Raw genomic sequence first — 26,789 nt, forward strand, 5'->3', positions numbered from 1 at the left:
CGCCGCGCGGGGGGCGAGGGCCGACCCCTCTCCTCAGCCGCCTCAGAGGGCGGCGCGCGGCGCCGCGCGGCCGTTAACGGCCAACGGTTGCCCGGGAAACGCAGACACAGACACACACACACACACACACACACACGCACACGCACACGCACACGCACACACCCCCGCGCGGCGCCGCGCACGTGCACTGCCCGCCGCGCGCCTGCGCGGGGGGCGGGGGTGGTGCGGAGGGGCACGAGGAGGGGCACGAGGAGGGACCTTGCACGAGGCTGTGCACAAGGGCCCGAGCACCGGGCGTCGTATTGGGCTGAGCACTAGGGCTGAACGCTGGGCTGTGTGCGGGGTGCTGAGCACCAGGCCTGGCACGGGGCCGTGTGCAATGGCCTCAGCACTGGGCCTTGCACGGGCGCGCGCAGAGTGGCCTGAGCGCCAAGCCTTTCACGGGGCTGTGCACAAGGACCTGAGCACCAGGCCTTTCACGGGGCTGTGCACAAGGACCTGAGCACCAAGCCTTTCACGGCGCTGTGCAGAAGGGCTTGAGCACCAGGCCTTGCACGGGGCTGTGCACAAGGACCTGAGCACCAAGCCTTTCACGGGGCTGTGCAGAAGGGCTTGAGCACCAGGCCTTGCACGGGGCTGTGCACAAGGACCTGAGCACCAAGCCTTTCACGGGGCTGTGCAGAAGGACCTGAGCACCAGGCCTTGCACGGGGCTGTGTTCAAGGTGCTGAGCGCTAGGCCTTGCACAGGGCTGTATGTAAGGGCCGAGTACTGGGCATTGCATGGGGCCAAGCACCAGGGCTGAACACCGGGCCTTGCACAGGTCTGTGTTCAGGGTGCCGAGCACCGGGCCTTGCATGCGGCTCTACGTAAAGGTGCTGAGCACCAGGCTTTGCACAGGGCTGTGCACGAGGGACTCTGTACCGGGCCTTGCACGGGGCTGTGCGCAAGAGCTGAGCATCAGGCCTTGCATGGTGCCACGCAAAGGGCTGAGCACCAGACCCTTTGGGTGACCGAGGGGGGAGCCTTGCACCTGAGGCCATGTGTTAGGTGCCCCATGCCCCCATGGCACCTTGCTCAGCCTTGGGGACACAGCTGGGCTGTGTGGCTGTGCCCCACGAGCATTCCTCCAGCCCCGAGGGGCCATAGGGGGAGAGTTGCAAAGGGATTCCTCTGGGAACACCCCCCCGGGGGTCACCAGCAGGCAGCAGCCAGGTTAAGGTTTCTCCAAGCATGAGGTTACCAATGGAGCTGACTTTTTTCACCTTTCTTTCAAATGAAGGACAAGCTAAGGTGTCCCTCCCAAGCTTAGGGACACCAGAGCTTGTGGCCAAGGGCGGACAGGGCTGTAAGTAACAAGTCTCGCTTTTAGTAAAACAAAACTATCGCTTCCCAAAATTGTTAGAAGGCTCGGTGGTTAAAGCACTGGGAAGTAGGAGACAATGTAATTGTAACAGTAAAGGTAATATTTACCAGTATTTCAATTAATTACATGTAATCCTTAGCTTCTGTCCTGGGTGGCAGCTTGGGACGCATGGCAGAGCACCCCCAGCGCCCCCTGTGCCCGGTCCCGGTGCCCCAGGCAGATGCTGTTCAGCTCTTGAGAAAACCCATCAAATCTCACTCCTCCTACGACCGTTTTCAGTAAAAGCCTTTCAAACTTCACTCAAACCTTGTCAAACAAGCAGTAACTGGTGGCAAATGAGAACTTGAGATGAATTTAATACTGTATCTATTCAGCCCTAAAATACAGGGACAATCAGCAGCAATAGCACATTATCTGAGATATATGATTTCCAGCAGATTGGGTTTTTAGCCTGTCAAGATCACTCTGACTATTTGAATCCTGTGAGGTGTCTGAAGGGATGGGATATCTGGAAACACCTCCTCCTTCCTGTCTTCCCCCTCAACCCTGAAAAAACCCACCCTTGCTATTATTTCCTTGCATTTTAATGTGTCCAGCACTACTTTGCTGTTACAACTTTTGGTTTAGAGTGATGTGACCAGACATGAGAGGGCAGAAGTGGTGAGCCGTGGCCCGAGGAGCAGAGCTGTGGGGCTCCACAGCCCCGAGGCTGCAGGAGGACTCGGGGGACGTTTGCAATTGGGAAGGTTCCCCCCACCTCATTTCCCTCCCCGGCTTTATATTTTCTGCAGGATGAATTGTTCCCCAAAACCTGGTGTCTCGCGCTGCTTTGGTTTTCAGGAGAAATTTCCCACCCATGTGCTGATCCGGACCAGAGGTACTCACGCATGGATCTGCTGAATTGTGGAGCTGGAAATGCAATTTCTGCTACTTTTCTCATTGGCTGCAACTTAATCATAGATGTTTCCAGCTGAAAAGAAATATTCCCACACACGGTGTTTGAGACAGCCACGAGAAACACCACAATTTGGTAATGATGACCCTCTGAGCACCTGCTTTTGTTGTACCTGGCTGTATGAGCGTGTTTTCAACTAAAACATTTGAGAAAGAACTAGTTTCAATGACTTCCCTAATACAAATGGTGACATCTCATCTAGCACCGGGATTTCAGCTCCGGGGACTTGAGGGAAATATCTGCTAGACGATCACCACGTGGAAAATATAAAAGCGGCATTTTGAAGCAGCCTAAAATGTGCTTCTACAGCCGTAGAGTGATGCTTTTGCATCAGAAAAAGGTACTTGATTGGTTTTGCTGATTGGTTTGCAACGGAAGAAGCCTCAGCTCAACCTTCGGCTGCTGCAGGTTGTGTCCTGCCAGGGGATTTGGGTCCTGGGGCAGGAGGACCGTGGCTGAGCCACGTCACCCCCAGCACCCTCTGCTTATTTACCTTGGGGGAATCCAGATGCCGCAAGTGCTGCTGAGGACCGGGGTGGGCGTGTGAGAGCCGTCCTGCACCCACACCCCGCAGGCTTTAATGCTGTAACGCTTTGGAGTTGTGCCCAAAGCACACTCTGCTTCCCCGGTGGATCCATTTTTTAATGGCCTTGAAATAACCAAAGCACAGTTTGGCTTCATCAGGATGCTCAGGGTCCAGCGGGGCCAGGAAGGGACCGGAGGGGACATGCACAGGGCGACGTCCTGCTGCTGCTGGAGACACCCCATCTCTCCTGGTCTCCACACCCTGCAGTTCGTGCCCAGGTCCCGCGTCCTACCGTCACGGGCACCCACACCCCACGGGCAGCGTGCGAGCATCAGCCTTGGGTCAAGGCTCTTGCAGAGATCATCACGCCTTTCTCCAGGCTGTTTGCAATTTGTTTCCCCAAAAGTTTGTCACTGGGAGCCCACCCTGCAAACTCCTCCTTGGCAAGAATTTCCCTCCGGAGCCATGGTGAATAACAAGCCAGCAGCTCGGACACGTGCAAGCTGCCTGTGCCTGGCTCCTTACTGCCATTTCCATATAAATAGGCTCCCCCCAAGACAGGGGAGGGTGTATTATTCTGAAACAAACAAAGATGGATCTATGGGTTTGTGTTTTTGGAGACACACGAAACCATTTTCCTCCTACAGCCCACAGAGTCTTCCCAGTAAAGCTTTTGTGGTGACCAGCTCCTGTCACCCAGCCCAGCCGGGTGGGTTCTCACAGCTCTTCCCATCCTCAGCTCCATTTCTCCTCCACCCTGTTCATCGCCTAGTCCCATTTTCAAGAAATATTCCAGGAACAAGTATGCATTTGTCTCTTTTTTCCTTCTGTGTCATTTCTCCATCCAGCTTACAATTTTTGGTGGCAATTTAACAGCTTTTACAAATTACATTTCTATCTTTTTCTCAGTTATTGTTACAGAGGAGAAAGTCACATTTTTCACTGCGATCCTTCAAGTTTCTGCTGTCACTGTATTTAAGACTTTTTTTTTTTTTTTTTTTTTTGTCCTTAGCTTTTCTTTTCTTATCCCTCAAGGGCAGCCTTGGAAATTCAAAGCTGTTCCCTGACTATCAGCGGATCTGATATTCTCTCTTGGCAGTTCTGCAGCAACTGTCTCTCTTCCTTCCATCCTTCCACCTAAATGACACCCTTTTCTCAATAAATTACCCTTTGTCTTTCAAAGCGACGTTTCCATTTGTGACAGTTCGGATGTATAATAGTTGCATCCCAGCGGATACCTTCAGGAGCGTCAACTAACAGGCCAATACAGACTCAGTGGTGCAGAAAATAAAGAAATTTACGTATTTTTGGGCATTCTTTCCTCCCCAGTAATTGGGCTGTGCTCTGAATTTTCAACATTTGAGTTTAAAGGTATGGTTTCTTGTTACCAAAAAACCCTCTCCTGGACCAGAGGGATGGCTGAAGCAATGGCAGGATTCCCTTTTTTCAACATAACATCCCTTGGGGTCCCTGGAAAATGTTCTGGGACAGCCAAGCCAACCCAGCTGTGCCCCCTGGCACAGGGTTTCATAGGCTTGGTGTGCTGACCGCAATGCATAAAGCACCAAAACCTGCTGAAAGCACAAATCTGGCACCGCACACCCAATTCCCCTGCTGGATTTTAGGCATTTAGCAACATTCATGCAGCACTGGGAGGTGAGCAGCACCCTGAGCAAGGGTGCAAGGGGAAGGTAAGTGGAAATATCACCTGCAGTAACACCCATGGGCATCTCGCACCGTCCTTAAACACAAGCAGGTGACCCGGGAAGGTTTCCCCCTCCAAAACGTGCTGGGTTACTTCGAGCGTTTGCAAAGCCTTGCGTCGTACTTCGCAGTTATCCAGCATTTTCCGCTCTTTAGGGCCGAAACGTGCCTGAAAAACCGCCGACCAACAGAAGCCCTGCTTGCTTGTGCGACAGGGGAAAACCATTGACTTTGCAAACCTTTCCTCGCAATAAGGACGGCGATCGATTAGCGCTGCCGTTGCTCGTGATCTCGCTTAATGGAGGGGAAATGTGTGGCGTGGCTGGAGGAGGCTCAGCTGGAGCAGCGGCTCTGGGGTGTCCCCAGGATTCCCATGGGCAGGGAAGGCTCCTGGGGACCCCCCCACTGCGCCGGCAGTGGGGGGATCCCCAGGAGCCTTCCCTGCCCATGGGGACACACACGCGCCTCCCCCAGCGCTGCTGGAGTGGGGATGCAGCAGATAAAGCTCAGGAAAGTTGGATGCTCACGCCCCGCTCCCATCGGATAAGGATGGAGATGTCCAAAGCCAGGGTTGGCAACAAGAGCATCACACCCCCCCCAGCTCCCACAATCTGCCCAAAAGCAACAGATTGGACACTTTTATCAAAGTTGTCAAGATCCAGACCTTGGCTTTAGCAGCCTGGGACTTGTGCTCTCGCAGCCCCGCACCTTTTGTCTTCTTTCCAAACACCAGACAAGCCAAACATTATTTTACAATCCCGGCATCTGGCACGCAGCTCTGGGCAAGCCTCTCCGCCTGTCACTGCTGAGATAAATGAGCCCGTTTCAGTGGCCGACTTCATAAAAGTATATGAAAAGTAGTTAACAAAAGGGTATTTCACAAAGCCGGGAATGCAAATGCAACCTCCGAGATAACTAATTAACTGAAGCAGCCATAAAAAGGGGAAGCAGCTTCCCATCTGTGGAAATAGATGTCATTTTATAGAGGTGCTAATTAGTTATGCCCAGTCCTGCGGCCGTTTCATCGGCACCGCACACAGGCTGCCTCCTGCTCCGCAGCTCCCAGGGCTTTCGAGGTAAAGAAGGGGAGAGCAAAGCTTGGGACAAGAGATGCTTCATCTTGCAAAAGTCCCCTACAAATGTCGTGTTTTCAGCTGGTACCCAAGCAGCAAGCAAAGCCAGGGGTTGTTTGGCAGAGGTGGCCGGCACAGCCATGCAGAGCCGTCCGGCACAGAGCAGCGGCAGCACTCGGCACGGGCTGCACAGCAAGGTCGGTGTCCTGTCCTGGCCCTGGGGAGATCATAAAATCATAGAATTGTCTAGGTTGGAAGGGACCTTTCAGATCATCGAGTCCAACCATCAACCTAACACTGACGTAAACCATGTCCCTCAGCACCACGTCTTTTAAATACCGCCAGGGATGGCGATTCCACCACTTCCCTAGGCAGCCTGTTCCAATGCTTGATAGCCCTTTCGGTATAGAAATTTTTCCTAATCACAGAATGATAGGGGTTGGATGGGACCTCTGGAGATCGCCCCGTCCAACCCCCTGCCAGAGCAGGGTCACCCACAGCAGGTTGCACAGGAACACGTTCAGGCGGGTTTGGAATGTCTCCAGAGACGGAGACTCCACCACCTCTCTGGGCAGCCTGTGCCAGGGCTCTGCCACCCTCAGGGTAAAGATGTTCCTCCTCATGTTTAGGTGGAACTTCCTATGTCCAAGTTTGTGCCCATTACCTCTTGTCCTGTCACTGGGCACCACTAAAAAAAGACTGTATTTAAGTATTTATAAGCGTTGATAAGATCCCCCCTCAGTGTTCTTTTTCCCAGACTGAAAAAGACCCAAATCCTTCAGCCTTTCTTCATAAGAGAGTTGTTCCAGTCCCCTCATCATCATCCAATCTAAACCTCCCCTGGAGGAACTTGAGGCCATTTCCTCTTGTTCTATCACCTGCTCCTTGGGAGAAGAAACCGACTTAGCGCTTATCCATCTCCTCCAAGCCAGAGGTACTCGTGGGGAAGGTTTCCTGGGGGCCATGTTTCAGCAACAGGGGTCCCAGGGGTTTCCAGGTTCTCCCAGGCATTGCTGCCACATCCTGGGGGTTTTCACGTGGTTTGGGTGTACGGTATTCCAGGCTCTCCTGGGAGGTGTGCTGGGGAGGGTTAATTGTTTAGCAGTGCTCTGGGTTTGCCAGCTTTTACTTGCTGGGAGGCAGCACGTTTACAAAGACAGATTCACAATCGCCTTGTTTGAGTCCTCCGAGCTGCCGCCTCCTCAATAGGGAACACCCTGGCTGGGGCAGAAAAAAATCCCCTCCCAGGTCTTCTATGGAAAGTGATTTCCCCCTTCCTCAAATCCTTCCAGCAACTTCTGGGCAAAAGCTTTAAGTTTTGATACACCTCACGCTTTGGTCTGTATCCCTGCTTTGGACCGAGAGCACAGCTCACACCAAAGCGCTCCCTAGGGAATGCTGGCACCCGGTGGGGTTTGTCCCCACTGTGCCACCGCCACAGCCCATGCCTGTCCCTTTTGAGTTCTCATGCAACCTGCAGCTTTTTCTTTGCTCCTTCACCTGCGAGGATCCGTGCGAGCCCCTCAGCACGCAGTGAGCTCAGCAGGATTGGTGCTGGAGCGGGACGTACCACGGGAATTAGTCACCGCCGGGACCTCAGTCAAGTTATTATTCAATGCCCTTTTCCAAAGACATTTGTACTTGAAAAAGTGAAGAATTACGAGCTCTCTGCTAACAGCGTGACTCAGAGGAGCTGTGGGCACGCACCATTTAAGTGAGAAGTGCCTTCACGGCGCTGATGCAACGTGGGCGAGGAGGGGAGAGGGGCTGCTGCATCCCACCAAAACAGCCGAAACCCACCTGCCGCCCGCCTCCCTCCCCTGCCGCGGGAGGACATGCTGCTGAGAAAGTGGGTTTTGCAAAAAAGCCACCCCAATTAGCTTAAATTTGTGCTGCCAACAGCTTTGCTACAGAGGTGAGGGCTCCCACCACCCTTTGGGAGAGCCCACCACTGAGACTGCACCCGGCAGCTCGGTCACGGTCTGACCCCGGTGACAGCAACCGGAGCGGCTCTGGCAATCAGTGCACTGAGCCAATCTGTGCCCGAAACACCGAGCAGGGCAATGCTCTGCCGCCAAAGGCCACGCTGCCCCTCACCGTGCCGTCCCGCCTCTGTGGCTGCCAGGAACTTGCTCAGCAAGAAGTTGATGGGACATTGCCAACCCCCTGGAGCTGGCTTTAAAAAATGACGTGCCTTTGCCAGACGTTACCCGTGAACTGCCCCGGCACACAGGCCCCTGCACGGAGCACTGAAGGCACAAATATTTGCAGAAGCCATTTGGGGGTTGCCCGAGTCCCTGTGCCAACCGTGGCAGGTCGCAGCATGGGTGTTGCAGGAGCCGGGAAGGTTGCAGAAAAAAAATAACAATAATTTACTCAGCTTTCCTCGACATAGCATCTCCCACCTGCATCCAGTATCAGCCTCGCTGGGAATTAGATCGGGCATCAGCCCGGAGATGCTGTACGGAAGGAGGGCGACCAGCGATGCAATCTTAGGGATGCAAGCCTTGAACTTTCTTTGGATTGACTTCCAGCACGTTACCGGAACGGTGAGGATTAGCTGCCAAGCGGAGACATTTGGAAATCCTCCTAGCAATTTCCCAAAGTGGAGGAGGAGGCGGCTTTGCCTGTGCCCAGCCTCGTAAGGCCCCTGAGGGAGCAGCTGGGAGCGGGGACCTGCATGCCCCGTGGTCGGGACGGGGACGGTGACTTTGCACGATGCTGTGTGCTGGTGACTCGTGACGCCGCTCGGCCCCAGCCGGCCACGGCAGCTGGCAGAGGCTGGCCGGGAGCGGGTTGCAGCCCGGGTATTATTAGACGCGATGGTTTTATTTTTAAGGGCAGCACTTAGGCCAAAGTTCAGCGGGTGCAGTTGGAGCCCTGACACCGTGATGGGCACGGGATGTGTCCCAACCTGCCAGACACGCTCCAGACGTTCGCTGCCGAGGGTCAGAGGGGCCCAGCCTGGACAAGCATCACCGTGTCCCATGCAGGGCACCATCCAGCCACATGGCGTCGTGCAGCAAACTACTTCATAATCCTCCTTTTGTTATCATTTAAAAAAAAAAGAGAGAAGTGATGACAATAAAAGATCCTAAGCCAGGGCGGGCAGGGCTCAGGGTTGTGTAGCACCGGCTTTGCCAGATCACATAACCCTCCTCGTTTCACATTCCCTGGGGAAATTTCCTCCCCCTTTTGCAGAGCTCGAGCTCTCAGAAATCTCTCCTTGCTGCTGTCCTACTTAAAGGGGAAAGAAAAAAAAAAAAAAGAAATAGGAATCTATGCAACATCTGTATCAAGCTGCAGCACATTCCTCTTCTCCTCCGGTGTCACACAGCGTCTCCCCCGCCACTCACCCAGCCCGGCCGTGCAGAGCAGAGGTTGGGGAGCCCAGTCGGTCTGGGGCTTGGCATGGGAAAGCAGCCGGGCAAGAGGGACACTGCTGTCAGCCCGGAGAGGCGAGGGATCCCTCCATGCCATCCCAGCATCTGCGGGATGGGGGGACAATTTTCTGAGCAGCAATTCCCAGCGCACACACACACAGAGCCGGCTCCCCGGGGCTTGTCAGAACTTACCCAAGTGCCACACTGAGCCTGCGCTCCTGGCTGCGGGGTGTTGGAATAAATTGAAACGCAGAGGGAAAGTCATTAAGATCTCTTTCATTAACACCACTCCTCGCGGGCTGGGAGAAGCTGAGGTTTTGTCAGATCACGTTATCACCACGGCTTCGCTGCTTCCGAACCTTGAAGAGATTCTTCCAAAAAGCACAACCGCCCCCTCGCCTGCTCCCCTTTCAATCCTCAGCTGTTTTTATTTCGCTCCTTGAGATAAAACTATGTGTGTGGGGGAGATATTTACACACACATAAGAAAATATAGATGCGCATAAAAATAACCTGATGATTTGAGAGAGACATTTCACTTCTGCAGAGCTTTCCATTCTCCATTCCATTATAAAAAAAAAAGCGCTGAAGCTGTCGGGGCTCGGAGGAGGGGTTTGCCGTGGCTTTCCTTGGGGATGCAGCGAGCGTCCTCCCGCCCGCAGCAGGCTCTGCTTATGCACAGGGTCTGAAGCCCCCGACACATGGGGTGGCGGCTGGGGGAAGGGTACACTGGGTTAGTGCTGAAATCCCTCAAGAGAAAAAAAATAACGAGACTTTTGTGACCCTGGAAAATTTATGTCTCGTTGTGGAGCAAATACAGCGGAGATGAATTCCTACAGAAACCTCCTCACAGCCTTATTACATTCATGGTACATTTCCAGATGTGTAGCTGCCTGTCTTCACGTTACTTTTATGTTTGAAATATCTTTTTTAAAGGAAAGAAGGAGGAGAAAGACACGTGCCCGGTACCACCCGCCGCAAGCCGATGCTGCCCAGTCTGGGACTTCGGCTGTGCCCGGGCATCGGGGCGACGCAGCATCTGCCCATCCCGTGGGGTGAACAGCCGAGGGGCTCACACCCCCGGCACTCCTCCTGCACCCTGCACACCTCATAGAAGGGATTTAGCGTCCACTGACCCTGATAGACATTTGGGATCCACGGGGTGAGACCGGCAGCACATGGATGGGGGAGAAGGGGAGCTGAGGCAGCAGGGCAGGCGGCAAGGGCACGCTCAATCCAGCACCTCTGCCAAAAACCAAGACAACTCATGAACATGAGACCCGGGGCAGTGCTATCGGTGTCCCTGCAAGCCACAGCATGCCGGGACATCGCTGCGGCCTTGCCGGAGAGCACGTCACGGGCTGCACCAGCCAAGCCGGCATAGCTCAGCAGTACAGAACATCCTCGCCGGCTCCGGCGCGGGGGAAACACGATCGCACCGGCAGAGCCCGGCAGTGCCGGCGACGCACTTGGGCTGCCTGCTGCCAGCCTTGTTTTGACTTTCTTTTTAACAGGCTGCCACACACAGCATTCTTGGTGACAAGTGACAGCCTTGTTGCATTAACAGTGCTCCACCAAATGGTATTACTATTGTTATCTGTTTTCGCAAGTATAATAGATAATATGACTATCCCCCTCCGAAATAGCCTGGCGTTTGAAGGAAAGATTCAGATTATTTGCTGAACATCTCAAGCTGTGATAACAGGAGACAGTGCCGTGTCATACCAGAAAGCACTGCTGCGTGTTACACGCATCGTACCTGCAGGAAGCTTCTTGCGTTTAACCGCGGGATAGCTGTCACTGAGTCATTCTGTAATTGCAGGAATAGATAACAAGAAAAGGCACTGCTCTGGCAGAGCCTGCCTGGCCAAGGTTGTTTAAAAATACCTAGCCCCAGCCCTCACGGCTTTCTGCAGCTCTGCTGGGTGTCGGGAAGCCCATGCTGCTGGCGAGCAGGTGCTCCCTGCGGGCTCGGTCCACTGAAATAACTGCTGGGATCTCGCCCAGGATCTCTTCTCCCAAAACTTAAGCCAGATCCCAGCTACACTGGAAAAGACACAGTAACACACCCCGCCAGCGACTTCCATTTTGCATTAAGCGTGAAGATCTCTCTCCCATGGGGGAGCATCCCCCTGCCTGCTGGATGGACCCATCCGCTGTAATGAATCTGACAACAGTGGAAATAATAATAAAAAGTGTATGTAAAAGCAGCTTGCCCGGAGGCGGGCTGAAGGGGCAGTGCCCCACGCGGCCCAGCCTTGGATGGGGCTGAAGCGGCAGTTTCTGACCCAGCAGAGAGTCGGGGGACCCTGGGTGCAGATGCTGCTGGGCACCGCGGCTGCTCACCCCATCCGTGTTTGCTGGCACGAGTCGGGAAGGAGGTATGGACAGGGGAAAGGCTTCCTGGGAACCCCGGGGCTGCTCTCCCGTCATCCCCAGCTCACCTTCCCGGGAAGCAACACAACCAAGGCTTGCATATTTGCTGCTACTGCTCACCCCGAGCACCCCAGCCCACCCCGGGGAAGCGAGACCCGTCAGAGGAGACAAACCAGCCCGCGCACGTTTCATTTGCCATGACTAACAGCTTAAGTAAATGACCGGGTAAACACACTAATTTTACTTTCAAAACAAAAAACAAAAAGCAAAAAGCCACAAAGCCCAGTTCTTCTTCCTTGAGTAAAGGTGGGTGCGTGACTATTGGCATTTGTCCTCTCGGTGCATTTGCGAGTTGCCAGCTTTCTAAAACCTGGCAGCCACTACAAGACAAAGCGACATATTGAGCGCAGGAGCAAAAATGCTCCTCACTTGTGAATGCCAAGGAGGGGGAAAAAGAAAAATCAAAAACAACCTGTGAGGGCAGTGCCTGCTGCCCCGCAGAGTGATGCCGGGGACGCTCTGTGGCATCGGCTGGAAGCCACGGGGATGGAGCCTGTCCCTCGAGCAGCGCCGCTCCGGGGATGGCTGGCGTTAGGGTGGTTTGTAGCCAAAGGCTCCATTCTTGCCTTTGGGGGTCTGTGCGTCCCATGGCAGGTGGCTTTCCAAGGAGAAATACAGCTCTGAGGAGCAGCACCTCACCTGCACCCACAGGGCCGTCCCTCCACCAGGTCCAACAGCTGCTCCCCATCGCCCTGGGCTCATGCCATGGTCATGCAAAGGCCCCCGGGAACCCCAATCCTGCAAGCCCTCCTGCTCCCCACGTGCATCCCAACCCCTGTGGAGGAGTGGGCGAGGAGCCCAGACCTGAACCTGCCGGGTTTGGGATCTCTCGGTGTTAATTGGCATCAGACACAGGGTTGAGATGAGGCCGTTTCCTAAGCGGCGCACCGTAAGGATCTCACTTGTTCTGTTTGATGACTCCTCTTGTGTCGTTTCAGTAGCAGGTGGTGAAAGCTGGGGCGGGGGGGAACCCTATAAAATGTTTAACATCCCTTTAGCTTCAATTTATCTGAAGAGACTTCAAACAGCACAATTTCCCCCTGCCATCTGGGTGCCACTTTAAAAGACATTTTCTCATATCATTGCAATTTCAGAAAATCTTGTTGTACAGCTATGGAAATGCAAGATGCTTCCCCTAAATTGTGCATCAGTGTGAAGCGTTTTAAACCTCAACTGCAGCTTATAATATATTTTGACAGCTCACAGACGGCTCCCGAGAGACTTTTCCTGTTCCAACACTGCCTGTGCAGGGGAGCCCAGCTTTGGGCACCGCAGTCCTGCGAGGCAAAGCCCTGCGCTTGGCTGTGCCTTGTTTTGCTCCAGGAACGGGAAGAAGATTCCCTTGCAGAGCTTTGAACATGTCTCTGTGACACGTATTTCCCGCTCATGCGCCCCCAAATAGCTTAGAAACATGTTGACCTACTCCAAAACCTCAGAGAAATCTCTAACAATCATATAAACGTCCTGCAAGCGGGCAGCCTGGCAAGAGAGAAGGGCTCTAGCGATGTCCCTGCTGGACTCAGCCCTTCTTGGACCCCCCCAAACCACGGCAGGGAAAGCTGCTCCCTGCACGTAGCCAGCCCCAAAGTACAGCTCCAGAGGAGAGGGGCTTTGGTGCCAGCACGAGGCATCCCCTTCAGCGTCCCAGCCCCAGGGGAGACTCCCAGCCCTCGGCCAGGTGAGGGGGACACCCCAGCCCCCAGCACTAAGCCTTAGCTTTGCTGAGCTCCGGACCAGAGCAACAACCCCTGCCCGCACGAGCAGATCCCCTAATCGTGGGGCAAACTCCCATCACCAGCAATGCACAGCTCAGCCGATTTCTCCAGCCCTGTCAAAGCTGTTTGTCCCTGTCCCTCCTTGGCAGAGGCAGTGTCCCCGTGCCTCCGAAAGCGCCCGGGCTCAGACGTTGATTCACAGCCAGAGGAAGTGACTGAAGAATGAATGGAAGGGTTAGTGCAGGTCAGCGGGTGGTTAGCGTTAGTTGCCTTAAAGCTTAATGACCACATCAATACAGCAGGAGTAACTCCGGAGCAGCCGGTTCATCAAGGGGATGACCTGTGCCCAGCGAGGGATGGGACACGCGGTGACCGGCTGGGTGTGCCAGCAGGACTGTGCCCATTTCCCCTGCAAGGGGTGAAGCCACAGGGCACGGAGCCGGGGTTAAAGCCAGAAGAACACTGATCCTTCCCCAAGGAGGTCCAAAGAGCTCCCACCATGGAAATGTCACCACTGTGCAGCTCAGCTCAACCCAACACGTCCCCGTCACCCGCTGTGTTTCAGCATCCCCAGCCGCAGCAATGGGGTGCACAGTCACCGTCATCGGCCACGATCGCTGGGGTTTTGGGGCAACCCCAGGCTGGGCATGGAGAGGGAGTCACTCCTTCCCAGGAGACACACTGGGAAGGGAAAAGACAAGCATTTAGAAACGGTAAAGATTTTGTTTTAAATCCCGTGGGTTTGCTTGTTTTTGAAGACCTTAATGCTTTTTCCCACGTGGCTCTGGCACAGCAGAGGAGGGTGGCTGCTCCACGGGCAACGCAGGAGCCGACACCGCGCCAAGCACAGAAGGGCAAAGCTTTTGCCGTCAAACACCCCCCAGGCTCTGGAGGGGTCTGACAGCTCACCCAGGTCATGGGCTAAACTCAGGGTGGGTAAACCCAGGACTGGGTCTACACCTGGCAAATCAGGTCCAGATGAGGCCAAACCATGATGTTACCGCCCTGTGTCATCTTACAGCAAGAGTCCAAGTCTTGAGAAATTCCTGCCATGCACAGTTCAAGGAAGTCAGGGACATTTCCAGCAGAGAAATGGATGTCCCTGAGGGACCAAAAAGCCATCTAAGGGCCGAGGATCAGCCTTGCTACCCCATGCACATCACTTCACGGGGGCCTCAGTTTCCCCAAGGTACAGAGCGGGACATTTTCAGTCCTTGAAATATCAGATGCATCTTCCAGGTTTGCCCTGGCACCATCAGAAGCCAGCCCTGGGAACTCGGCTGGGTGCTGGTTCTGTGGTGTTCTCCCCAAAGCTGGCTCCTGCCGGAGGGAGCCTCTCGCAGCTCTCCAGGGAGGAGTTGAAATGCCGAGCACGCCTCCCCGGCATTCGCCCTCATCTTCAGAAATTGCAGTAAATCAGTATCGCTGCAAATTGGGCTCTTTTTTTGGCTCCAGCTTGATGTAAAAAGGAAAACAAATGGAGTTTTAAAATGCAGCTAATCAAGGAGTTAGAGAGAGGTTAATCCTAATGGATTAATCAGCTGGCAGGGGGACGGGAAGGAGGCGCGGGCAGGGAGGAGCAGAGAAGCAGCCGAGCCTGGTCACTCCTCCCAAGGGTGATGGCAAGTTTCAGGGAGAGTTTGGAGATGGTGGTGATGCTCCTTCTTCCACTCGGGTGCCACATCCAGCGCAGGGACCACACAGGTTTGGTGTAGCAGTAACAGGTGAGTCCTGGACTTAGGTGCACCTCCCCTGGGGAAAAACTGAATCCTCAATGCTTTCCTTATCACCCTGTTGGAAAAACAGTGAGCAACGTTTGACTTCACCACCCTCCTCTACTGTCCATCATCTCCCTTTAGACACCAAAAGGTGATAAAACCTGGGATGTGGGACGGCCCTGGCTGGTGTTAACGCCCCTGCAAACTCAGGGGGTGACTGGGAAAGGGGTTTTGAGCAGAGCTGAGCTGCCCCGAGGCTTTTCCACCACCTCCTGCAGAGCAGCACCCACCACAGCTGCCCTGACCACCCTGCAGGGTCTGGCCAGCAGCTCCTGCAGCCAAATCCAAGCATCCTCCTGACCAGTAACCCAAGACATCAGCATCTGCCTCCCGACACAGCCGGGCATTCTTCATGGGGTAAAGCCTCTTGATAGGCAGCTAATTGGGCTTAGCATAAAAAGGGCTTGAATGTAATTAGTGACAGTGAAAGCAAGGAGGTTTAAAGAAGGTTATTAATGATATACACCACTGTATACAACAGCATAATCGCCAAAAAATTATTAGATCCATTAAGTATCATTATCAAGGCCTGAAGCTAATCATTTAAGCTTAATGAAACTAATACATTTCTCCAGCACTGGCAGTAGGGCTCATCCCTTGGAGGGAAGCAGCAGCCGGGAAGCCTCAAGCCATGGTGTCACCGCAGCATCGCTGCTGGCCCCGGCTGTGGCACCAGCGCCGTGCTGGCTCTGGGTTCCGCGTTCCCAAGAGCTGAGCCCACTTCCAGGCACTTTCAGAAGCGATTCACTCATTTCAGCAGGAAACCTTTTGCTTTGGCAGCTCAAAGACCTTGGGGTCAATGATGTCCTGCACAGGCATTTAATGCAGGTGGTTTTCCCCAGCGCCCCACCAGTGGTGAGCCCCACCCTCAGTGTGGGTCAGGCTGGTGCTGCTGGTCTCTGCTCCCTGGGACCTTTGGCTCAAGTGTTAATATCATCAAGGAGGACAACGAGATCTTCCAAACCTCCCTTAGGTGGTGCAGGAGCAGGGGTCCAAAGTGTCCCCCTCCACCACCAACCTCTGGGGGTGCCTGGATGCCTGTCCTGCTGCCTCCTCCCCTACCTCCCTCCTCTCCCTTGTTTTGAGCAGCTCTTTAGAGACCGGAGGAGAAATGACTCCGAGCCAAGGCAGTTGCAATGATCTCACCGCTAATTATGCAGAGGAGTCATTTAGCTGTGCCCACGCGTGATGAAGTGATATGACAGAGAGGAACAAAACCCCACAGCCACTTTGTGGATCGCAAATTAAAGAGGGGAAAAAACCCAAAGTGAGCAAACCCAAGCGCTCGACCTGCACCTGCCCCTCCACAAGCCACTGCGGATGCTGCGCTACCCCCAAACCCACCGCAATCAGCAACAGGTAGCTCAGATTGGGAAACAATCACAAATCCCATTAGCTCTGCTTTCCCCTTGCCTTTGTCTGGGTCTGTTTTCCACCCTGGTCCCAGCCACAGGATCATCGCTGCAGCAGGACTCACCATCACTTTAAAGAGGAGCCTGGGATTAGCACCAGCCTTATTAAAAACACTCACTCACACCTCATTTTACCTTCACACTGGAGATGATTTAGCTTGATTTATTCTAATTAGTTGTAATTTATTATTTTAATGAGCCCTTCTGCAGGCTTTCTGTGCTTCATAACCACCCTCCTCAGCTGCTAAAATATGTTTCAAGGAGGTCTTTTAATAAGGAGAGGTTTCCAAGACCACCTCGCATAGGAAGCTTTTTGTTGCAATACGAAACAAGAAATTTAAGAGGAAATATGCCTCTCCTCCAGGATTGGGTTGCTGCGGAGCATCTGGCTGGGAGCAGGAGGCTGCACTTCAGCACATCCCCCCAATGGCAAGATGGCCCTTAATTACCAGCAGGTTTGCAGCTGGGTTTAAAGACCAACAGAAAAACACAAATAGGAGAAAAGTCTCCTTTTCCCCCCAGCTACAGCCTGTAATTCGAGGGAGGGATGTGTGGCTACGAGATGTTGCGGTGCCCAGAGGCAGCTGCAGCTCCATGAAGGGGTTGATGATGCTCAACCCCATGGTCACACACAGCGTCCACCCGGGAGGGTCCCTGCTGCTGGTGGGGTCACCGGGCTTGAGCCTTAGAGCACCCCCGGTCCCCTCCCGAGATGGGCACGGGCAGCAGTAGCCAAACCACGATGCTGTAACGCCCCACTGGCAGTGCTTTGTCCCCAGCTGTCTCCCCCCTTTCCCCCCACAGCAGCGGGCAGAGCTCCAGGGACATCTCGACCTGCTCCCAGGGGTGGCCCTGCCAGTTTATGGCCAGGAGCTCCTGCTGAACTTCCCAGCTTTTGGTTTAAAAGGGACAGAAAGGCTGTCTGGTCAGCTGGAGCGTAATGTCTCTATGACACCAGGTTCTTTCATTAGAGAAAAAGAAAGAGTTTTTGCTTCTCTGTCCCCACGGCCATCGTCTGGCAAAAGCTCCTCTTTGGAGACATCCAAAATAAAGCTGCTGAGATTTGCTTTTGCAAGTGGAGACCAAAACTGCAACAAAGCAAAATCCCCAGTGGAAGAGAAACTCCCAAAAAGATACATGAAAAACCCCAAACGACCTCGACTTTAGCAGAGAAACACTTAGATGGTTACAGGGTATTCTCTGGGGGGAAAGGGACTGACTTGTGCTGAAGGGAAATGGGTTTATGTGAGAAATAGCGAGAAAACCTCAGGGAACCTGGGGATGCTCCGGAGGGCTCTGGGAAGGAAAGCCACCCAGAAGTGTTATATCAACCCCCCCTGTGCGAACCCAGACAGATAATCTGCAGGAATAAGAGCCAGCTGCCACAGGAGAGCCTGGAGAGCTGCACGGCGGCGAGGGGGGACTGAGGGAGAGGATGCTGGAGGAAACCAGGCTGAGCTCCCGCGCGCCCGTGGCACACACATGGCTCAGAGCTGTGCGGAGAGGCTCCCAGAGCAGCTGGAAGGCACAAACATCCCCATCAGCCAACAAAAGGGTCTCTGTGGCCACCCCAGGGCCCCACGGCACGATCTAACAGTGTGCTGGGAGCAAGCCAGAGACGTCAAGCGCATCTCTGTGGGGCAAGCCAGCGTGTCCCGAGCCATGGGCACACGTGGATGCAAGAGTGATGCTTGCCCAGAGCAGAGCTGGACACAGCTTTGGGAGATGGTCATTGGCCACCGCTCTGCCCAGGCACAAGCCAGCTCCTGCCGCGGGAGTGGGGGAGTCAGAAAATAGGAGCAACCCAGTTCTTCTAGGAGAAGAAACCGGGCCTCTGGAGATGCCTGGTGCGTCTGGACAGCTCTGGAGCTTCTTGTGGATTATTTACCCTGCTCCGCATGCTGCCAACCAAAATAAATCAGTTCGGCTTTTGCTTCCATTTTAGGAAATTAAATCCTCTGGGACGGGATGGGAATGGGTGCCCTGCGAGGAGCCACATGCTTGCCCAGCCCGGTCCCGGTGGGGTGTAAACCGGGGCTCAGAAACTGCTCGGCCCATGCCGCTGCCTTGCCAAGGGCCGGTGGTGCCGGCAGAGCCCCTGCGGCTTCCTCGGCAGCTCAGAGATTTATTCGGCCTCCTGCAGACCGAGCCTCCTGCCACTGAGCTCTCCCAGGGATGGGGTGACCTTATCCTTATCTCCTCGCGTCCTGCGGCCGGTTTGGGCAGCCGGTCTGCCGAGGCCGGTTTCCCATGACGCAGCCCCCTTATCTCCTGCCGTTGCGTTCCCAGCTCCAGGCCCTCCCCATCAGCCTGTCCCGGCTCCGTGGCCACAGCACCGGGAATCGCTGGTTTGTGCTGCAGGAGGGATCACTGCTGCAAAGGAGCTAGGAAAACCTTTCCCAAAACAAAGAGGTGGCACACACCACCTGCTTCTCCCTCTGGCTGCCCAGGAGGGCTTTGCTGGGGCTTAGAGCTGAGCTCGCAAGCTCACGGTCCTGAGACGCACCAAGAGCTGCTGGATGTCCAAGCTGAGCCCCGAGCCCGGCATCTCCTCTCCCCGGAGCAGGCACGCTCCTCACGCTCCTCGCTCCGGCTGCTGCCCGGGCAGTGAGGCACAAGCTGGCACCAGCGGCAACAAAGAGCGTAATGCAAATTGCCCGGTATCCGACTGCTTAATTACACCAGCCCCTTTCAGATGTGATTGTGTATTTTATCAGAACTGACTTCTTAAAAAGAAAAAAAAAAAAAAAAAAAAAGAAATCTTTCTGACATCTGCTCCTCTCCCCGCCCCGGCCAGGGGCATGGCCCAGTGCCAGCAGCATCAGCCTTGCTGTGAGAGCAGGGTTTGAAAGGCCTGATTAGGATGGTTCCTCTGCCTCCTCCAGCAGGAAAAACCATTTGGCTTTGAATGATGTATTGAGAAGTCTAACGCCGCTCCAGAAGGAAAAATAAGGGAGTAGAGGGGTGCTGCTGCGGCTGGGGTGCCCTATGCCAGGGGAATTGCTGATCAATATGATCCTGCCCCTTCTCCAATGTGTGAGAGGGGTCCCAAAACGCGCAGCCCCAGGTCTTGGTCCCTCCTGAACCCCAGGGGTTGGACCCGCTGGAAACCCGCTCCTCCCTGCCCAGGGGATGCTCACCCACAGCCACGTCCTGTGCGCGGCCTCTCCCTGTTAGAGCCGATATTAAGCTATAAACCCAAATGTGTTATGACACCACCCGGTGCAGCGTAATTGCTCTAAACCTGTGAAATGTAATGTAATCGGCAGAGCTGCCATTATAGCATCGTGCTACGGGGCTAATGGCTTCAAGCCGTTATCTCACGCGCAGGCTGAGGATGCGCAAACAGCTCCCGCTCCCCCCGGCTCTGCCGCACCCTGGTACCCCAGAAACGCACATTTCCCACCCCCTCCTCCTCGGACACAGGGGGAGAGGCTGATGCAGAAATGCCCCAGTGTTTCCAAACTTATTTTCCCATTTGCAGAAACACCAGTGGAGAATACTTTTTTTTTTTTAAAAGCCTCCTTCACTTCAATAATCAGGTCATGCTTAAAGAAAAAAAAAAAAGAAAAAAAGAAAAGAAAGCAAATTTCCACTTGCAATTATTTCATTAGTATATGATACTCCAGACAATCCAACAGCTTGAGAAGCTGCGGGCTGCACAGGTCCAAGCACGCCGCCTGGGTAAGAGGTCCTTAGTGCTAATTGCCGATGCCAGCCTCAGCCATTAAGAAATTATTGCTAATCATAGAATTGTTAGGGTTGGAAGGGACCTTAAAGATCATCTAGTTCCAACCCCCCTGCCATGGCAGGGACACCTCCCACTAGATCAGGTTGCTCAGAGCCCCATCCAGCCTGGCCTTAAAAACTTCCAGGGATGGGGCTTCCACCACCTCTCTGGGCAACCTGGGCCAGTGTCTCACCACCCTCACGGTGAAGAACTTCTTCCTAACGTCCAGTCTGAATCGACCCATCTTTAGTTTTAACCCATTCCCTCTAGTCCTACCATTACCCGACATCCTAAAAAGTCCCTCCCCAGCTTTCTTGTAGGCCCCCTTAAGGTACTGGTAGGCCACTATAAGGTCTCCTCGGAGCCTTCTTTTCTCCAGACTGAACTACCCCAGCACTCTCAGTCTGTCCTCATAGGAGAGGTGCTCCAGCCCTCTGATCATCCTCGTGGCCCTTCTCTGGACACGTTTCAGCACATCTGTATCTTTCTTGTAGTGGGGGCTCCAGAACTGGATGCAGTACTCCAGGTGGGGTCTCAGGAGAGTGGAGTAGAGGGGGAGAATCACCTCCCTCGACCTGCTGGATCTTACAACAAGACCTTGCATCTTACAACAGCTTTTATAAGGCGTTATTAAGGAATTCATCAGAAAGCAGAAGCAAATAAAAGAGAAAATGATTGAAGAAAAATAAATAACCCTCTCCCAAACTGGTGGGCCCGCAGCAGAGAGAACTGTGAGCCATCCCCTGCCTGTAGTAGCCCTTACCTGCATGTAGCCCCAAAGCTCTCATTGCCCCAGCAGTGGGGCAGCTGCAGCCGGGGACCTCCCCATATACCCTGGGGCAGGAGAGGGGCTCAGCTGTGGCTAATTGCCCCCCGCAGCCCCGGCAGAGCTGCAGCTGGTGCCCGGCGCCTGCAGCCCTGCTGGGGGGAGCCCTCGCCTGCCCCTCGTGGGGTGCAGGGTGGGGGCTGCTGGGGGGGACACTGATCCCACCACTCCAGCGGGGTGCCGGAGCCTGCGGGTCACCCCACACGGGCTCCCCCCAGGGTCCCTCCCATGAACACGGAGGGGATGGGGCACTGGGGGTGAAATGGGGGTTGGGCTTGGGGAGCCTGCGGGGCTGGGGAGGTTTTTTGTGGAAAAAATAATTCTTTGAAAGGGTGAGGAAGAGGGGGGAGAGTTTGTGCTGGGGGAGGTGCCACCCACGGGGCAGGATGGCTCCAAGTGGCAGGAGGACACAGGGCTGGAGCTGTGACTCATGACATTTTTGCTTTCCATCCTGGCGTCGGTATTACATTTCCAGGGTTATATTTTATTCATAAAAATTGCTGTGCTCACAGCGGCGCCTGGCAGAGCTGTCGAGGCTGAGCCTGGGGCTGGCTCCCGTGGATGGGCTGGGGGTGTCGTGCACCATCTGGGTGTCCAGGCTGCATAACTGCTGCTGAAAATTCAACATAGAATATGTAAAACCGGGGTGAGAGGAGCCCCCCGTTCCCCTCCCTGACCTGGAGTGCGGGTACCATGGTGGCCCCCGAGCGCCGGGGTTTACAGCGTGTGATGGGCTGTTGTTGGTAACCGCATCCCGAAGGAGCCGGAGCGGAGCATGTGAGGTTGTATTTTTAACTCCGGGGTCCTGGTGACATGGAAAACCGGGTGCCCGGTCCAGGTGCCGCACAGATGGATGGAAAAACTCCCGCTGCCCATTGGCACCTCTGCTTTGCCGACCCCGGGCATTGCAGTGTGTTAACAAATCTCACCCGGTGCTTTGCCACTGGGAATGGTTTTAAAGCTGTGTCCAGAGCCCAGCATAAACCATTTGCCGGTACATCCACCGGGGAATTATCTGGGAAGTGCTTCCCTGCAGAGCTGCCGGTGCGGAGCTGGAAATGGGGACGGTGCAAGCCCGACTTTCCCAGCTCAGAGGCCGATTTAGCATCCCCAACCTGGAAAAAACATTTGCAACCCCTCAAGAGGGTAAGGAAAGGATGAGCCCATGGTCCTTGCCGGGCTCGGTGCCTCCCTGGCACTATGCTAGCCAGGACTCGCCGTCCACAGGCTGCAGAAAAGGCTCAAGCAAATGTTTCATCCACCCATCAGCGCAAACATCCCCACACATCTCTCTTCTCCTGGTCCCCGTGGGGAGGACGCCGTGCCGGGCTGGGAGGTGGCACATGGTGGCATCCCCCCTCATCCCCGCCACCCTCCTGCCGCCCTGCGCCCGCCCTGCCGGGCTCAGCCGAGACAAGCGGAGGCTAAGAACATCGACTGGGTTTTATTCCTCAGGTCTGACAAGTAAAAGCACAAATTCTCTTTGGAAAAAAAAAAAGAAGAAAAAAAAACAACCAACCCAAAAACCAATGTTCAAAACACACGGACGGTTTGCGTTTCTCAGGACGGAGGCCGTGCCGTCAAGCCCCACCGCCGGACGCGCATCTTTTGCAGAGATGTAGTTTTTTAGAAAAAACAACCCACGGAAGAGGAAAAGACACAGGGCTATGGGATTCCATGTCAATTTTAGAGGAAAAAGGGCCCTTTTTTGCTATTGTGATAAATATCCCATCCGAGCGACTCAGAGCAAAAAATAGCCGTGATGAGGACATCCGTTCTGCTCGGCCCCGTGGGCACAAAATCTCTACCGGCACCTCAGGCCGCTACAAGCCCTCGGGGCTGGTGGCCTGGCACCTGGCTCTCAGCTGGTGTCCCCGCGGGGTGGCGGGTGCTGCCGTCCCTGCGAGCGGCACCCGTCACCCTTGCCGGAGGCTGTCTGGACACCGCGCCGCAGGGGAGCGGGGGGTCCAGGGGGAGAGGGGAGAGGGGAGGAGGGGTGCCGGGTCGCAGGAAGGACGTGGGTGGCCGGTCAGGCGCAGGTGGCCTCCTGGCTCTCGATGGGGATCTCGCTGCCGCAGCCGCCCTCGCCGTACTGCTGGTAGGGGGGGATCTGGGGCGCCTCAATGATCAGCAGCCCCTCCGGCGACAAGGAGGCGAAGACCGTGATGGGGTCCACCTCGTAGGGCAGCCTGCAGGAGGGAAGGAAGGACGAGATGGCTTAGGAGCTGGGGGGGCCGGGGCAGCTGCCTCGCAGCATCCCCCATCCCAGGTGGACAACGACCCTGGGGAAGCCCACGCAGGACCCCCAGCATGGGGGGAACCACTGATGAGGAGCCACCAGCCGCGGCGTGGGGCTCGGCAGAGCCTAGGTTATTGCTGTAGCGCCCGGGAATGTTCCGGGGATATTTAAAGCAGCCTCCTGGCCGGTCTGGCCCCTGCAGGGGCTCTGTTTAATCTCCCCGGCAGATGTGTTTGACGGGATGTCACCCGCCGCTTGTGCCGCCTGGGCTTCTGCAAAGCAGGAGTAAATCATCGCCGCGGCGCGGCCGGCGTCAGCCGCGAGCCTTGCCCGTAAAAGGAGCCGCCGTGGCTGCCGAGCGCCAAGCAGGAGGGAGCGCCCCGCTCGCCCCAGCTTTCCCGCGGGAGCTGGGGATGCACAGGGCTCCTTCGGGGTGGAAAAGCAAAGCCAAGCTGCTGCCAGGCGAGGAAACCCTTCCCACACCCTGGGCTTTACTTCTTCTCCCTCGTCAACCCCGCGAGCCCTGCGGCCGGGGGTCTACCCCCCGCATGGGCGAGGTGCCGCGTCGGGGCTCGCCTGCCTCCGGACTTGCCTTCCCTCCCTGCCCTCTGCCATTGCTGTTGCCAAAGTGAGCCATCGCGGTGAGTCAACACGATAGCGATCTAGCTGACATCATTCAGACAGAGATAGGGATATATATACACACATTTACAGGCAGGGGTGTATTTGGGGGCTGACGATGGTGTCAGCCCATCGTGCCCTGCTGAACCCCGAGGGATGTGCTGGCACCGCGGCTCCTTGCACCCCCCTGCTCCCTGCGCCCCCGCCAGCTGCAAGCGCAGCCCTGGCCTGGAGCAGACTGGCAAAGCACCCAGAAAAAGACCTCCTCCTCTATCACCTCCCTCGGGAAACCCCCGTGTGGCCCGAACCAGCCAAGCACGTGCTGGAAAAGGGCAGATTTTGGGGTGAAAACAGGCGCAGGAGTCCCTGAATGCGGGGCACGGGGATTGGCAAAGCTCAGCCCTTCGCCGCCGTTGGCATCCCTGTGCTGCCTGCGACCTGCCCGCATCGCAGGGACGGGGTCCCACAGCAGGCTAGTGACATTCGGGTGCTGGTCAAGGGGATGTGGCAGCCCCCCAGCCCTCTTGGCGGGGAGACACCCCGGGATACCTACTGGATTTTCTTGGTGAAGTTCTTGGAGACGATCCCTCCTTCCACCTGCTGCTCCTCGTGTTTGCCTGCAGGGAAGGGCAACACCCCACGTCACCACTTCGCCAGGAGATTATTTTCTCCCCAACAAACGTCAACAAAAGCCAAGAGGAAAGTTTGCAGAGGAGTTGTTTTTCCTTCCCCAGTACAAACCTTTCCCCCTGGGGAGGGCTCAGGGAGCATCTCCTGTGCAGGGAAGGCGATGCCAGGCACAGCACACCCCTATTTCCAGTGAGAGCCTGGGGTCTTGCAGGCTGCCAAGAGCTGGGGCTTAAGAAAAAGCCCCCCCTAAACGTAATAACACCTTTGGAGGTGGCAGCATCCCTCTTTGTCCCCCTCCCCAGGCTGGGCTCCCCTCTGCTGCTGTCAGGCTGGGGGTCCCTGTGCCTGGAGCATCTCTGAAGTCAACACCGCGCCGGCGGCTGCTCGATCCCCCCCGACCTGCAGTTTTCCCCCGCTGTGATTCCATGAATCCCAAATAAATACCCAGGGCCATGCTGCGTGGCAGCCCCCAGCCCCTCCCTGGGGACCCTGGCCTGGGGCACCCCGCGATGTGCGTGGCGGCTGCAGGGATGCTCAGGGCTGGGTGCACCCCGCACCCGCTTCCCCCAACACTAATTGAATTTTTAGGGATGTGCTTCTGGACTGCTCGTCCCCAGGCTGGGCTGGGGTGGGGGCCGTGGGGCGGTTGCCCCCCGCTTCCCAGTGCCAGAGCTGCGTTTCGCTCGGCCCCTTTAAAGGGAATCTCCCTCCAGTCCGGCTATAATTAACCCAGCCAAGCTGGGGCCCCTCTTGGCAGCTCGCTGCAGGGTGCCGCCGCCCCAGCACTGCCTCCCTGGCTGGCCGGGGCGGAAAGTGGGGAGATTTACCCCAAAGGAGCCTTGTCCTTTTCATTTTTGCAGCAAACCACCGCAGCTTGTGAGCTGGGTCCCCCCGTGGCACCCCCAAACTGCCCACGGGGCTGCCTCAAATCCCTGCCGCAGCCCTGGCCCTACTCCCCAGCATGGGGCTGCTGCTGCCAGCTTAAAATAAAGGTGATTTTTTGCATTTTACGGCAATTTTTTGAGCCAGCATGGGCACGGCTGCTTTTCACGCCCCATCCTCCTCCTCCTCCCCGGTGCCTTGGCTCTCACCTGACACCTCGACGTAGCCATCCTTGGTTTTGACCGTCAGCTCCTCGGGTTTGAAGCTGTGCACATTGACGCAGACCTTCCAGGGCTCGCGGGGAAAGGGTGCGGGGCTGCGGCTCTCGGGGTACCCGCCGAAGCGGGCGCCGTAGCCGGGGGCCATGGCGGAGGCGCGGGCCATGCCAGCGCGCAGGGGACCCGGCCAGGTGGTGGTGAGCCGGGGCCGAGCCCAGTCGGGCCAGTCCGCCGTCAGGTCCCCGGGGAAGGGGGACATGCCGAAATCATCGTCCAGCAGGCGCGAGGTCAAGCCGGGCTCCCGGAAAGGGTCGCGGACGCTGCGCCTGCCGGGGTAATGGCAGGAGAAGGGCATCTGGCTGTCGGCCATGGCTTCCTTCAGAGGGGTCCGAGCGTCTCCCCCACGGAGCCTCAGCCTCTGTGCGGCCACTCCTGGCTGTGAACTTCCCCAGGGAGCCCGTCCCGGAGGAGGCGCATCCACCCCGGGCGGGATGCGGGCGTGCGGCTGTGGGTGGGCACCGCGGGGATCGTCCCCTCCTTCCCCGGCACCAGGTGAAGGACGACGGAGAAAATCAATTCAGAGCTGAATCACAGAGGAAGGACGGAGGGAGCTCTCTGGCCGCGAGAAAACGCTTCCTGTCTGGCTGCGATCCCAGGGACCGGGGAGAGGAAAATAAAACTTCTCGTCAGGAGAGGGGAAAAAAAATAATTTATAAACCCAAATATCCTGAGATTAAAAAGATTACCTCTCCCCTCTCGCTCCCCTGCACTTTATGTGCGACTTTCCTGGCCGCTCCCGGGTGGGAGCTGCAATAAATGTCTGAGCTCGGAGCCGAGAAACTTCTCTAACCTTCCAGCCGCCGGGTGAGCGCTATTTATATGGATTTGGGAGGAGGGGGGGTGTGTTTTGCAATTCCTGCCCTGTCAGCCGAGTATTTTGGAGAGGATGAAACAGCTGTGGAGAATCTGGGCTGCGGCAGCTGACCTCTCCCGCCGGCCCGAGGATCCCGGCCACCGCGGGGCCACGGTGCTTTGGCAGCTGCCCCGGCCCCCGCCGCCCCCTCCCGCCACCCCGCGCCCAGCCTGAGCACCCAAAATAGCCCCCGAGCTCAGGGCTGGCTGCTTTCACCCCAGTGTCACCCATTAAAAATACCCCCCCTCGGCGGGGCTGGGCCAAGCTGCTCCCCTCACTGTAAAGCCACGTGTCCCCCATGCCACCGAGCAGCCCACTGTACCGGGAAATGGGCCACTGGTGGCACCCCCGGTGCAGCGCTGCGGCAGCACCCATGGGGGGGTA

At 56.0% G+C, this 26,789-nt stretch overlaps 1 protein-coding gene across 2 annotated transcripts; it reads right to left on the reverse strand.

The window, feature by feature from the left end:
- Positions 1 to 22,327: 22,327 nt before the first annotated feature.
- HSPB8 (heat shock protein family B (small) member 8) lies at positions 22,328 to 26,354 on the reverse strand. 2 transcript variants are annotated; one of them, XM_054220061.1, is made up of 4 exons: positions 26,239 to 26,354; positions 25,484 to 26,136; positions 24,316 to 24,379; positions 22,328 to 23,091 (listed from the first exon to the last, which is right to left on the reverse strand). In XM_054220061.1, the coding sequence occupies exons 2-4, from the start codon at positions 25,860 to 25,862 to the stop codon at positions 22,932 to 22,934; spliced, it is 603 nt and encodes a 200-aa protein (XP_054076036.1). In that variant the 5' UTR covers positions 25,863 to 26,136; positions 26,239 to 26,354; the 3' UTR covers positions 22,328 to 22,931. The 2 variants fall into 2 exon arrangements, with proteins under 2 accessions (XP_054076036.1, XP_054076035.1); XM_054220060.1 differs by having other exon boundaries at positions 25,484 to 26,341.
- Positions 26,355 to 26,789: the final 435 nt, after the last annotated feature.

The sequence above is a fragment of the Rissa tridactyla genome, chromosome 13, assembly GCF_028500815.1.
Source record: "Rissa tridactyla isolate bRisTri1 chromosome 13, bRisTri1.patW.cur.20221130, whole genome shotgun sequence".
In the NCBI taxonomy this organism is placed as follows: domain Eukaryota; kingdom Metazoa; phylum Chordata; class Aves; order Charadriiformes; family Laridae; genus Rissa; species Rissa tridactyla.

Excerpts from the sequence above, each read along its gene's own strand:
- HSPB8 (XM_054220061.1), bottom strand. The coding sequence starts at position 25,862 with ATGGCCGACAGCCAGATGCCCTTCTCCTGCCATTACCCCGGCAGGCGC. Across the intron at positions 24,380-25,483 it reads TGGCTACGTCGAGGTGTCAG|GCAAACACGAGGAGCAGCAG; the intron begins GTGAGAGCCAAG and ends CCTTCCCTGCAG. Across the intron at positions 23,092-24,315 it reads AACTTCACCAAGAAAATCCA|GCTGCCCTACGAGGTGGACC; the intron begins GTAGGTATCCCG and ends TCCCTCCTGCAG.